General features: G+C 48.5%; 2 protein-coding genes across 3 annotated transcripts; one reads left to right on the forward strand and one right to left on the reverse strand.

Annotated features, from left to right (window-relative positions):
• The first annotated feature begins 458 nt into the window (after positions 1-458).
• On the forward strand, positions 459-6071 carry ap1s3b (adaptor related protein complex 1 subunit sigma 3b). Of its 2 annotated transcripts, XM_084006807.1 has the most exons (6): positions 459-598; positions 3327-3505; positions 3715-3823; positions 3942-4079; positions 5270-5331; positions 5503-6071. In XM_084006807.1, the coding sequence occupies exons 1-5, from the start codon at positions 596-598 to the stop codon at positions 5309-5311; spliced, it is 471 nt and encodes a 156-aa protein (XP_083862933.1). In that variant the 5' UTR covers positions 459-595; the 3' UTR covers positions 5312-5331; positions 5503-6071. The 2 variants fall into 2 exon arrangements, with proteins under 2 accessions (XP_083862933.1, XP_083862934.1); XM_084006808.1 differs by lacking the exon at positions 5270-5331.
• Positions 6072-6171: 100 nt separating this feature from the next.
• scg2b (secretogranin II b) lies at positions 6172-9377 on the reverse strand. Its single transcript, XM_084006769.1, has 2 exons — positions 9260-9377; positions 6172-8809 (listed from the first exon to the last, which is right to left on the reverse strand). The coding sequence occupies exon 2, from the start codon at positions 8789-8791 to the stop codon at positions 6953-6955; it is 1839 nt and encodes a 612-aa protein (XP_083862895.1). The 5' UTR covers positions 8792-8809; positions 9260-9377; the 3' UTR covers positions 6172-6952.
• Between the last annotated feature and the right edge of the window lie 5054 nt (positions 9378-14431).

Genomic DNA, 14431 nt, shown 5'->3' on the forward strand with positions numbered 1-14431 from the left:
TAATATTTTAAAATATGTGATCTGGCAGCAGTCGATCCTTTTGCAACATGAACCCATAATTATTCATCATGTTACAGTTAAAATTATTAAAATGTAGCAGAATACATATATACGCTGTTAAATGTGACCACCAGGACCCCCTTTTAATAAAATAAGTACTTTATAATAAATGTATCAATTCTAACAGCAAAATTTCACCTTCATAAATTTTTCCTTCCTTTTCCTCAAAAGGATTTTGAAAACTTCCAACAAACTGTCCTCTCTAAATATCTTAGTAACATAATATAGGCAATTTATATGTATTTATATGTATTTATTTTTAATCTGTTCCCTCTACATGTATGTAAATCTATATCCAATCCAGATGTCCGCGAGGTGCGATGACGCGTCCCCCCCCCCCCCCCCCCCCCCCGTCCAGGAGGAGGAGTTGGGGGCGGAGTTAACCAACTTCCCCTCACAGAGAGAGAGAGAGAGAGAGAGAGATATGCGCTCCGCCGGACCGGTTGACCCTTTGTGAGGGTTAAAGTCCTTTTCTTTCTAATCTTTTTATTTTATTATTTTTTACAGCGTTCTGAGCTCGTGCCGCCGCGTCACAATGGTGAGTGTTCAAGGTTGTTTTGTCTGCGTGACGTCAGGCTGTTCACCTGCTGCTGCACCTGTTGCAGGTGGCTAACAGGTAGCAGCTAACGCCTCTGTACGGAGTTCGTTCGCGTCGGGCCGCCGAGAGCTGCTTCTGTTTGTTTTATTTTGTTTGTTTGTTTGTTTGTTTGTTTGTGTTGTTGTTGTTGTAGTTGTTGTTGTTGTTGTGGTGGAGTTTAATTGTGTTCGTCGCTTCTGTTCATTAAGAGCGACAGCCGGAAGTAAGGTGTGCGTTTCTCTCCTCGGTTAAACCGGTTCCGTCACTTCGTTCCGCCCCGGGGCAGTTTGATGCTTTAAATGTGATTTGCTTATCGGTTCGTCACGTGGGCAACGCACCTTGAAACACCAGTATGAGACTGGGCAACGCACCTGGAAACACCAGTATGAGACTGGGCAACGCACCTGGAAATACCGGTATGAGACTGGGCAATACACCTGGAAACACCAGTATGAGACTGGGCAACGCACCTGGAAATACCGGTATGAGACTGGGCAACACACCTGGAAACACCGGTATGAGACTGGGCAACACACCTGGAAACACCAGTATGAGACTGGGCAACTCACCTGGAAACACCAGTATGAGACTGGGCAACTCACATGAAAACACCAGTATGAGACTGGTCAACACACCTGACAGTACTAGTATGAGACTGGGCAACGCACCTGGAAACACCAGTATGATACTGGGCAACGCACCTGGAAACACCAGTATGATACTGGGCAACGCACCTGGAAACACCAGTATGATACTGGTAAACACACCTGGAAACACCAGTATGAGACTGGTAAACACACCTGGAAACACCAGTATGAGACTGGGCAACGCACCTGGAAACACCGGTATGAGACTGGGCAACGCACCTGGAAACACCGGTATGATACTGGGCAACGCACCTGGAAACACCGGTATGATACTGGTCAACGCACCTGGAAACACCGGTATGATACAGGGCAACGCACCTGGAAACACCAGTATGAGACTGGTCAACGCACCTGGAAACACCAGTATGAGACTGGGCTACACACCTGGAAACACCGGTATGACACTGGGCAACACACCTGGAAACACCAGTATGAGACTGGTCAACGCACCTGGAAACACCAGTATGAGACTGGGCTACACACCTGGAAACACCGGTATGACACTGGGCAACACACCTGGAAACACCAGTATGAGACTGGTAAACACACCTGGAAACACCAGTATGAGACTGGGCAACGCACCTGGAACCACCAGTATGAGACTGGGCAACGCACCTGACAGTACTAGTATGAGACTGGTAAACGCACCTGGAAACACCAGTATGAGACTGGTCAACACACCTGGAAACACCAGTATGAGACTGGGCAACACACCTGGAAACACCAGTATGAGACTGGTAAACACACCTGGAAACACCAGTATGAGACTGGGCAACGCACCTGGAACCACCAGTATGAGACTGGGCAACGCACCTGGAAACACCAGTATGAGACTGGTAAACACACCTGGAAACACCAGTATGAGACTGGTCAACACACCTGGAAACACCAGTATGAGACTGGTAAACACACCTGGAAACACCAGTATGATACTGGTCAACACACCTGACAGTACTAGTAGGAGACTGGGCAACGCACCTGGAAACACCAGTATGATACTGGGCAACGCACCTTGAAACACCAGTGATAATCCATCCATCCATTTTCTACCGCTTATCCTGTATTTTTAGGGTCACGGGGGGGCTGGAGCCAATCCCAGCTGTCATTGGGCGAAGGCAGGGTACAGTACACCCTGGACAGGTCGCCAGTCTATCGCAGGGCCGACATGTAGAGACAGACAACCATTCACGCTCACATTCACACCTATGGGCAATTTAGAGTCATCAATTAACCTATCCCCATCTTGCATGTCTTTGGACTGTGGGAGGAAGCCGGAGAACCCGGAGAGAACCCACGCTTTACACGGGGAGAACATGCAAACTCCACACAGAAGGAACCCGGGCCGACCCGGGAATCGAACCCAGGACCCTCTTGCTGTGAGGCGAGAGTGCTACCCACTACACCACCGTGCAGCCCTACCAGTGATAATGATAATGATAAATAATAATTATAATAATGATAAATAATAATAATATGAGGTCCACAGTTCCTTATAATTGACTTTGAGTGGGTTTAAATGAAGAAGGGCCTGAAAACCTTTTTTTTTTTAAAGCATTTTAGTAAACTTTGTGCGGTTCTTAAACCCCCTTTCTTTTCTATATATATATATATATATATATATATATATATATATATATATATGTTCCCTCCGAGGATCAGCGTTCACTTTAGACGGTTAATAATCAAACCCATTGATCGTCTCCAACAGTGAGAGGAGGAAGAAACTCATGTTGGTACGCGGCCCAATCTGATTCCAATGCTCGGAAGTTTTATTCTGTAAACATCCAACAACCCGACTCCTCGGCTCTCTCCTGGAAGCGTAAAGGAAACTCCCGACTTCCTCCTCCCCGACCTTCAACCCCCCCCCCCCCCCCCCCTCCAACATGTTTGTTCAGTGGAGTTACTCTTTCATGATCCGTGAGTGCAGCTAACTACCTGTGTGACCCTTAAAGTAGTTAATGATGTCCTCTGTGTCCTCTAACGTACAGCGTGCCCCTCTGACCTCTGACCCCCGCCGTCGTGTGTGTGTCTTGTTGTTGCAGATGCGCTTCCTGCTGCTCTTCAGCCGCCAGGGGAAGCTGCGGCTGCAGAAGTGGTTCACGCCCACGACGGAGCGTGAGAAGAAGAAGATCACCAGGGACATGACCACCATGGTGTTGTCACGGCAACCGCGCTCCTGCAACTTCCTGCACTGGAAAGACCTGAAGATCATTTACAAGAGGTGGGTGGCTGTTGTCATGGGATCCTGGATCTCGGTCTGTTTGCTACTCGTAGGTTTGAAGCATCGTGATGCATCATAGAATCGATTATTTCTCCACCTCTAATATCTATTATAACTCCTCCTATTTATTTGGAAACTGTTCCTCCTCATCCCCCTCCTCCTCTTCCTCCCCCTCCTCCTCCACGTCCCCCTCCCCTCCTCCTCCTCAGGTACGCCAGCCTGTATTTCTGCTTGGGCATTGACAACGAGGAGAATGAGCTGATCGCCCTGGAGGTGATTCATCGCTACGTGGAGCTGCTGGACAAATACTTCGGCAATGTACTACATCGTGTTTCCTCCTTTTGAATTGAGATATATATATATATATATATAAACTATTATACTATACTACACAATACTACTACAGGTATTGTGTAAATCGCTCTAACCTCCTCAGGTGTGCGAGCTGGACATCATCTTTAACTTCGAGAAGGCCTACTTCATCCTGGACGAGTTCCTGATCGGAGGAGAAATCCAGGAGACCTCCAAACAGATCGTGAACCGCTCCATCGAAGCCTCCGACATGTTACAGGAGGTGAGAGGTGTCACTCACACACACACACACACACACGTTAAAACAACTTGCATCTGGGCTGTGGAACATCTGTGGCTTGATGTGATTTAAAGGAACAGTGACGTGTTTTCATGTAGCTTTGATTTGATCTGATTTAAATACGGTTGTGTTTACTACGACGGCGTTTTAGGACCAATGTACGAAAACCCCCCCCGAAAAAACAGAGCTGAGGGGGGGGGGGGGGGGGGGGGGGGGAAGCTATTTACCACTTTATAAGTTTATATAGCCGATATAAACAAGTTGCTTGGTTCCGCTAACACCGGATGTTTGCCGTTGCTATGACAACAAGTGAAAGCTACCGCTAGCATCTTAGCCCAACCGCCCCGATCAATAAACACCCATAAGATGACAACATGTCCTCATATGAATAAAAGCAACAATAACCATCAACATCATCACCCTAAGGACCTTAACGAGGCGTTGTCACCCGTTGGGATGATTCATTACAAAAATAAAGGTACATTCATGGGACGTTAGCTAGCATAGATACCGGTTGTTAGCATCGTAATAAACTTGCAAATTTGCCACTTTCTTTCTTTGTATTTGCCGTCGTAGTTTACAGATCCAGATGTCCTGAAATGGTTTATTTTTTCATAACACTGATCAGTATGGGAACTAGTTTCGCTGTGTGTGTGTGTGTGTGTGTGTGTGTTTGTGTGTGTGTGTGTGTGTGTGTGTGTGTGTGTGTGTGTGTGTGTGTGTGTGTGTGTGTGTACTTGCTATGCTAAGTGGCTAATCGTCTGCATCATACTGAGTTGATCAAACAGCGGTGGGGTCGAGACCCTGGTGTGTGTTTCTCTCTCGTAGCTTAGAGGCTTGTTTCAGTAGAGGTGTGTGTTTGTGCTGCTGTTTCTCACCCCTGTGTGTGTGTGTGTGTGTGTGTGTGTGTGTGCGTGCGCGTGTCTCTCTCGCTCTCTCTCTCTCTCTCTCTCTCTCTGCCAGTATTCTAGCGAGTGAGAGACAGATTTTGCTGGACCGTGGTCTAGGTGTTAGTGTTTGATGCTTCCCGCTCTGCCCCCCGGTCCATGGCTGTGTGTGTGCTACAGTAGTTAGCTGGGTGTGTTGTGTTGTCGGGTCTGACTAACACCTTATCATTGTGATGAAATGAAGCGTTTGGTTTGTGGCCATTCATTGTGACGTTATCGCTCCAGGGTGACAGCAGTGAGTGGTATGAGGTGGAGCTGTTTGGATGACCTTGAATATGGACAGCAAGGTTAGATGTTTTCCCGCTTGTGTTAGTTGGCGTGCTCCACTTTATCACCAGGTGATGTGCAGACGTGTGCCTGTGAATATTCAGTGGATTATAATGATTTTTTTTTACAAGGCTTGGAAGCTGTTGTGTTTTTGTCTTTTGACTAAACTTTTTTGTGTTTTTCCTTTTTAGACGATGGAGGAGTATATGAGCAAACCTGCATTTTAACCCTGGGGGGGTAAAGGACAAAACAAGAGGAACCCAACGATGAGTCAGAAGTTTCTGAATTTCATTCTATTGACATTTCAAAGATGAAACGTATCGGATGTCTTCTGCCTGAAGCTGTTTTTACTGCATGTCTGCGTTTGAAAGTAAGTCTCATATCTGTTCAGTCCTGCACCAATAGAAGGGGGAGGGGGGGGGGGGGGGGGCATTGATTTATTGAAATGTATATGAAGTAGGATCTGGGATGCATTTTGCGTTTTTGCGTTTATATTTAAATCATGAATTAATATATTGGAATTAAACTGTTTTTATTCCAGAAAAAACAATTTTTTTTTGTAGAAATGTGTTAATCTGCCTCTCCACTTAATAAACATTAATTAAAATATATATTTTCACTCTCAGAGACTAGATTATGATGAATTTCTTACTGTTTTTACATCTTTAGTCTTTAAAATGAGCAGTAACTAGTGTGGGTGTGAATATCACCATTTGTTTTTGCTATTTCTGATTAAAATGTGTATTTTGATAAAAACCTGCTTTTGATTTAATGTTTTTTTTAAAAACTTTCTAGCAAAGCGTTGGTGTATTATTATTATTACTAATAAGGCAACACAACGAGACAAGAAGGAAAAGTAATACATCTGATGCTTTATTCTTCTGGTTCATCACATTATTGAACATGTACAAAATGGTTTAAAAATGAGCGTACATAGCACAACCACTGGGAGGCCGACGAGACGGAGCTTCGCTGTATGAAAGGGCTGGAAGGCAGGCGACGGTCTGATATTTAATCATCCATAATAATAATAATAATCATAACATTGAATCCATGGACCCTGAATATATCACCATGACAACACTGGTTCTCAGCTGCCCTAACGAAAACTCCCTAATGCTCCTCTAGCGGGGTCATGTGTGTTTCTAAAGGTCGCCGCCATCATTTACACATATATTCACATATGGAGTTCAATAGTTATGGATGAAAAATAAGCTTTTTACTGGGTTGATTATAATCCAAAATATCGCCTGTTTACAAACACCGTTAATGTACAAACAAAAACATCACACCACTTAATAACTTGGACTTGATTGTGATCTAATATTAGCCCACGTGTTCGGCCCCAGTGTGCACTTTGAGAGTGACGTCACATTCAAATCAAACATTTTTTTTTTTTGCCTTTTTCTTCATGTATGCACCTTTTTTTTTATCTCCTCTGATATCAATATAATATCTGTTCTTGCAGCAGGTATAGGGACTGTGTTTAGAATGTTTGGACCTGTAGGATTGCTATAGTTCATTTTCGTTAGGGTGATATACGTCATACCAGCTATAGTTCACATGATATAAATGTGTCATCACGTCCACCAAACTGTTATTTATAAATACTATATTCAGAATGTCGTGCGTCCCTCCCGGTTACATCCCGGCCGCCGGTTTGTCGCGGCGCTTCTCCTCCTCCTGCGCCGTCTGAGGAGCCGAGGTCTCGACCGTCGTCTCCTCCTTCCCCTGCGTCTCCGTGGGTTCGATGCCCTCCTCCGTGGCCACCTCGCTTTCCCTCTTGGCCAACGGCCTCTTCTCGGGCTCCGCCTGCCCCCCCAGGTAGTCCTTCATGACGCGCTCGTACAGCTCGTAGGGGAACTGGCCCTTCAGCTGCGCCTGCGTGTCCCTCTTGGAGACCGGGTTCGGGTACTCGGTGAGGATCTTGGCCGCCAGGTAGGTCGTGACCTCGTCCTCTACGTCATCCTCGTCGTCGTCGTCGTCGACGTCACCAGCCTGACGTTTCAGCGGCATCTTGTTGAGCTCGGACAGGAAGAGGTTCTCCCTGCGTCCGGAGGGGGCGGGGATCTTAACCGGAGCCGGGTTCGCCACCGGGTTGGACGCCACCGGGATCCTGTCCGCGGAAGGGGAGGTCTTCACGGGTCTCTGCACCACCGGGTACTCGTTGCTGATGGTCTCCACGCCGATGATGTCCAGGAAGTCCTCCCTGTCCATGTCCTCGGGGACCGGCTTGCTCTTCACCGGCAGTCTGCGGCTGTAGTACCGGATCTTCGGGGTCTGGCCGGTCCCGTACCGGGCCGGGGCTTGGGGTTCGCGGTGGAGCTTCCTGAGCTCCTCCGTGAGCAGCATGTCGATCAGGTCCTGCGGGGGGACGTGGAGTTTCAGGGAGAGCTGCAGCAGCTCCTTCACGGTCCGGGGGTCGACGAGGGAGGGCCGGATCAGCCTCTTCCTCTGCTCCCCGGCGCTCTTGTCCCTCTTCTGGGTCTGGTCGCTCATCTCCAGGACCTTCAGCAGGTAGTAGTCCACCAGCTTGGTGTCGTCGTTGGCCTCCTCCTGGTTCTGGTTCGCCCGGCGCTGCATCTCCTCCCTCTCCGCCTCCTCCTGCTCGCCGAGCGCCCGCTCCATCTCTTCGTGGCTCCCGTTGACCATCTCCTCCGTCTCCTCCCGCTCCTCCATCGGGACCCACTCCTCCCCCCCGGCCCCCGCCGCGTCCTCGTAGGCGGCGCTCCTCAGGCCGAACCCGTCCGCCGCCTCCTCGTCGTCGTCGTCCCCGAACACGCCCCTCTTCTGGCCGCCCATCATGGGCATCCTGCCCAGCTCCTCGAAGATGGAGCGCAGGTTGGCGAGGCTCTGGGGGGTGTACTGCTCGTCCAGGTCCTCCGTGGCCCGCTTGGACGCCTCCGTGTTCTCCTCGTCCTCGAACATCAGCGGGTACTTCTTGTGCGGCCGCGGGAAGTTCCCGAAGTCCGCCTGCGCGCCCGCGGCGGGCACCTCGGTCTCTTTGGCACGGTGCCGGTGCGCGCGGCGGTCGTTCCGAGGCGCCGGAGCCGGAGCCGGGCTGAGCTTGACGTCCTTCCCGGCCCGGTCCTGCAGCGACTGCAGCAGGGCTTTCATCAGCTGCTCGGCGGTGACGTCCTGCCTCTGCACGCCGGGGGAGGGGGGCTGCCGGTCCGCGGGACTCTCGTCCTGCTGCGCGGCGGCGGCGAGCTGCAGCAGGACCCTGAACTTGTCCACCTCATCGTAATCCGCGGGCTCGGGTCGGCCCCCGTTCCGCTGCTTCAGGTTCTCGATGTACTCCAGGGCTTTGATCATGTCGGAGCCGGGCGGGTAGGCGGCCGGCGGGCCCTCGCCGCCCTCCCCGCCCCGGAGCCGGTAGTGGCGGGGGAGAGACGCAGCCTGCACGGCGCATCCGAGGAGGAGGACGGCGAGCAGGACCGCGGCTCCCCCCGCGGGCAACTTGTGGTGGAAATGCAGCATTATAGGCAGTTTGTTCACCTGCAAAAGAGAAACACGTCAGTGACGGAGCTGCATGGAGAGGGTCTGAGGATTTAGACTTTAGGCGACTCGGAACAACACATGAACGTGCGCGAGTCTGTTTTGATCCGGGAATCAGGGAGTGACGCTGCTGCGCGTGAGGGATGAGTCATCCCCGTGTTGTAAGGGGCAACCTCAGCATCCGACCCCCCCACATCAGCAACACAAGCATTCATAAAAAAATAACCTTTTCTTCATCGTTGTTTTCCCGCAAAACGCATTTTATGAATCATCGATTATTGAAAACGCGCGTTTTATCCCGATAACCGCCCCTCCCTCCGCGGTCTGACGTATCGATCGAAGGTGGAACAACAACAATCATTTTTTAATTCTAACACAATCGTATACTATTATTATTATTATTATTATTATTATTATAATAAACCCTGGAAACAGAAAGAGAGCGGGTACCTTAGTGGAGCTCAGACAGCAGTGGAGGTGTTGTTCATCTCGGGAGCGGCTCTCCTCTGGTTTCAGCACTTGGACAGCTCCCCTGCGTTATATGAGGCGACACCTGACCACCGCGTCATCAACACACGCAATAGCCGGGCCCCGAACAGAAAAATCCATATATGATTCAGGTTGATATGGGTACGCACACACACACACACACACACACACACACACACACACACACACACACACGCGCTTAAGAAGCTCGCTGCATAAAAAAAAAACACTTGTCTGTGCTTGTTCCGTGAAAAGCTAGATATCGATCACGGATTGACTCCAGGACTGACTGGAGGCTCATTCATGTAAACTGTTTTAAAAATATTTAAATAATAATAATTACAATTAGATCTTAAATCATGATAATAATAATAATAGAATCACACGTAACATTCAAGAAATATAGGAAAAGAAGTAATCTTGGTGTTAAAACATGCAGGTTCTCTCTCCCTCCCTCCCTCCCCCCCTCTCGGCGCTGGAGGAGTTAAACCCTCCAGCGATGACTCACAGGCTGAAACCACCGCGGAGTTGCTGTCGCAGTTCACCCCCCCCCCCCCCCCCCCCCCCCCCCCTCTCCTCCTCCTGACAGAGACGGTGAAATAAACACCTTCCTCTTGGCTGGGGGCCCCTCAACAGCGGCACACCTGCCCGTCAAAAAGGTCCCGGATGGTGACGGAGTTCAGGTAAGATCAAAGAGCCGTTTTATACACACCGTCAAACCTGACATGTACTTCAACACCCCTCAAATACACACATCAAAGTACACACTTCTGCTAGTTAGTTAAAGATACAGTCAGCAGTTTGCATTTCATATTCCCGTATAGTCTGTCTGTCTGTCTGTCTGTCTGTCTGTCTGTCTGTCTGTCTGAGAGGCGTGGTGGTGTTGTATAATCCCTCAGCATCACAGCTCTGACATCACAGCTCTGACATCACACATCTCCTCCGGCGTCGGCTGCAGAGATCAGACAGCCGGCAGGCCGCATCAATCATTCAGTGCGCATTAAGAGACGGATCATAGATCTTAACTTTAAAGGGACAGTGTGTAGGAATTACAGCCATTCAGCGGTCAAATTGTATTTAGCATTCAAAGGAATAGTGCTCTCTAGCGATCGCTTTGTTGCGACTACGGTAGCCGTTATGTACCAAGAAGCTATGACATCATCGTCCACCACTTCACTGGTATTCTCCCAGCTGATGAGGTCGATGTTTCAAACATGTGAGAATGTTGAAGTTCCTCCTCCAGCTGGTAGTGATTTATGTTGCCACGTTCTATTGGTTTGTTTTAGGTAGCCTTCCATCGTAGCATCAGCTAACAACTAGACACAACAAACACAAACCAATGTGACCAATTAAATGAATTTTATGAATGAAGATATGGATTTAAATACTTAAAATGTTACACACTGTCCCTTTAAAGCAGAAAAGAACAAGAACAGAGTGATTGGAAGATTTATTTCATTGTTCAGGTCATTTCTGGAGCCCTCTAATCTTCCAGTTGTGTCTGTTTGCAAAGAAACGCAGTCAGAAATCCTTTTTTTCTTTTTTCCATTGATAAAAATAACTTATTGATATGTGAGTAAGTGACTCTGCATCATCTTAGAGGGATGTTTCAAGCTCACCTCTCTGCTGATGTCTAAGCTGTGGATCCGTTCAGTAAGTGAGAGCAACGTCACCAAACCCGGAGAGGAAACCAGCCAGCAGGAAAAAAAAACCTCTGATCCATCACTCCCAATCCCCCAGATATCACTTCATCACTTACACGACAACAGAACATAAATATATATATATATTATATTCGTTCAGTAAGATTCAGTTAGTCTATCTATCTATCTATCTATCTATCTATCTATCTATCTATCTATCTATCTATCTATCTATCTATCTATCTATCTATCTATCTATCTATCTATCTATCTATCTATCTATCTATCTATATCTATATCTCTATATATATATCTATCTATCTATATATATATATTTATGTTCTGTTGTCGTGTAAGTGATGAAGTGATATCTGGGGGATTGGGAGTGATGGATCAGAGGGTTTTTTTTCCTGCTGGCTGGTTTCCTCTCCGGGTTTGGTGACGTTGCTCTCCGTGTGCGTTGTTCCATATGGATGGAAGAGAGCAAACAGACTCGTTCATGAGATGAGGAGTCCTTAGTGCCACTCTTAACTCTCTCTCTCTATATATATATATATAATAATACATAATTCAATAATAATAATCAATATATAATAAAACAGTATTTGTGGACGCAGTATTGATGACGTGTTATTAGATCAAACTCACCAGATTAAAACTGTTTCCAACATTTGTATAATTTCTTGTCTCTTTGATCATTGTGACAACCTGCCACTCCCTACAGCCTCCCCCCCCAAGTCTGAACCCGCAGCAGCCAATCAGGACGCTGCAGCTCTGCTGCTGTTTACCCACATGTCAATCACAGAGGCGAGGAGAGAATCATATCAGCTCAACCACGACTCGCGTGCGTCACGATGGTACAAAAGCACACGCCCATATGTTCATGCATGCACGCACACACACACACACACACACACACACACACACACACACACACACACACACACACAGACACACACACACACACACACACACACACACACACACACACACACACACACACACAGTGTTCATATTCTTGCTTTCATACTTTATCAGCCGTGAGTCAGTGAAGGTAAAGAGACTCTTCATCGCTTCAACACAAGGTTTCCTCCTCCTACACCTCCTCCTCCTCCTCCTCACCTCTTCCTCCCCCCTCCTTCTCCTCAAGGCCGGGAGAGAATGGCACGCCCGTTGTCATGGCTCACCTTCTTTTCAACAAACATCTCCATGGTGACGCTGCTTCACAGCCTTTCATCTGCTTTCACCATCATCTCCTCCCATAGGTTGGTCTCCTCCTCCTCCTCCTCCTCCTCCTCCTACTCACCACCTCCATGAGTTGCTACCTTCCTTTGACATTTTGCCTTCCGCTCATTACCCCTCTCCTCTCTTGTACCCGTCCGGCTCGTGTCTCTCCACCTGCACCAATTAGACGGTGGTCCTTGTCTTCATGAGGGGCTGATTAGTGCTGCGATGAAGACGTCCGAGACATCAGGAGCCGTGCTCCTTCCTCGGCCATGTGTAGGGAGGAAGAGAGGAGGCATGAAAGGAGGGAAGGTGGAGATCTGATACGAGCTGAAAAGGGCATAACGCCCACGTAATGCTGCAGGAATGCAGCAGCAGAGCTGCGGGAGCGACTTCATTAGTCTGACTCCATGAGACGAGGTCAGCAGCTGGAATCTGGGAGTGAGACGAGGAGATGGACACCACTCGGATCTCCTCGTCTCACTCCTTCAACTAACACCTGCTTCTCAGTTTGGTTTTCATAGATCAGTGTTATTAAGTTAAACATGGTGAACCTTTATTATTATATATGCCAGTGGGGAGGAGACGGGAGAAGAGAAGCAGGAGAGATTTGTGATGCAGTGAATCCGTGTGGGCGTGTCTGATGAACTTCCGGACTCACCTGTTGGTTCTGTTGCACCTGTTAGAGCAACTAAACCGTGATGTTTGTCCTCCGTCACGGCAGGAAACGTTCCCCAGTTTGTCACATTATTTTCTGTCTTTCCTCAGTTTGAGTTTCAGCTTCCGCCCAGCCTCCTCCTCCTCCTCACCTTGGTGTTCTGACTCATCTCTTTGTAGCACACAGACAGTGCGCACGCCCCCCCCCCCCCCCTCCCCCATCTATATGTATATGATCACGTGCACAGATTGTGTTTGTGTCGTGAGTAAAGGATGCAGCGTGACGCACACAGAGGGTGATGAAGGAATAAAACCTGTACTAATGCACATATTTGCAGCGTGGATTATACAAATGTATTCTAATTGTGTGTTTTAAAGCTCGTCTAATTGGGTGTTTGCTTCCCTCTCCCTAATTGGCCGTGTGTGTGTGTAGACACATCGTCAAGGCAACAGCGGTGGGTTTTTTACGCTCATTAAAGACTTCCAGCTTGTCTGTCCTCCTCCACCTCCTCCTCCTGCACCGCCTCCATCCGGCCCTCGTCTGCATGTTATCATATGTCGTATGATACATGGTTGTTTATCAAACATGAAATCCAACGTGCGGTTCTTCTTCTTGTTTTGATGTGACGTATTTAAATATGCGGATTCTGATGCTATTTTTGTCTCCCCTCCTTTTCTTCATCCTCTCTTCTTCCCTCCCTCCCTCCCTCCTCTCCTCCGAGGTGCTTCGTCTCTGCGGTGTCTGTCTCTCCCTCCACCACTCCCTGTCAGCGGTGATGATGCTGCCCCCCCCCCTCCCTCCTGATGCTATAAATACCCAGCATCGGTGAGTCATCGCCCAGACATATCGCTTGCATCTCCCTCGGCCTCTCCCCCCTCCCTCCACTATCTCTCCAGCTCATTGCCAGATCTCACACGCCCCCTCCCCCCCCCACCTCCACGATGACCCGAGCCACCACGACCCCGGCGAGGTGCAGCCAAAGGTCAGTGTGCACAACGCGGGAAACACAGTCGACCCAAACTCACATTCACTAACATGTCTCTCCTTTAAGGCCGTCCTTTAAGGAGTCAGAGCTCCATTCATACTTATCACATTTTACTCTAATTCAACACCATTTATTTGACTATGGATTTCACTTTAAATCCAGGTTCTGTGTGTTTGAGTGGGGCTTTATCACACAATTAATTAAGAGTTAAAGGGGTTCATCCAAACAGACATTTTCTGGAGCTTTTAAAAGAACGGGCAGCGTGGAGAGAACTAGGGAAATAAATGCAAGCCTTCCCTGCTGCACCTTTGGGTGTCTTACATCAACTCCTACAGTCCAGAGTCACATGTCAGACCCAGTTCCTCCGTCTCAGCCTCCTCTCCGTCTCCTCCAGCCAGCCGCCCACCTCTCCTCCAGCGCTGGGAGGCTCCGGTTCTGCTCATCCTTGGGTAAACGCCAACAGGATTATTGGCTCAGACCCGGCGTGCGCACAAAGAGCAACGGCCACAAGTTTTTATTGAGCACTTCTGAGTCACAAAGAGGAGAGAGAGGGGGAGAGAGGCAGAAAAAGTTTGAATGAAGTGTCAGAAAGCAAAGAGAAGACACACACACACACACACACA

The sequence above is a fragment of the Eutrigla gurnardus genome (assembly GCF_963514095.1).
Source record: "Eutrigla gurnardus genome assembly, chromosome: 4".
Taxonomy (NCBI): Eukaryota; Metazoa; Chordata; class Actinopteri; order Perciformes; family Triglidae; genus Eutrigla; species Eutrigla gurnardus.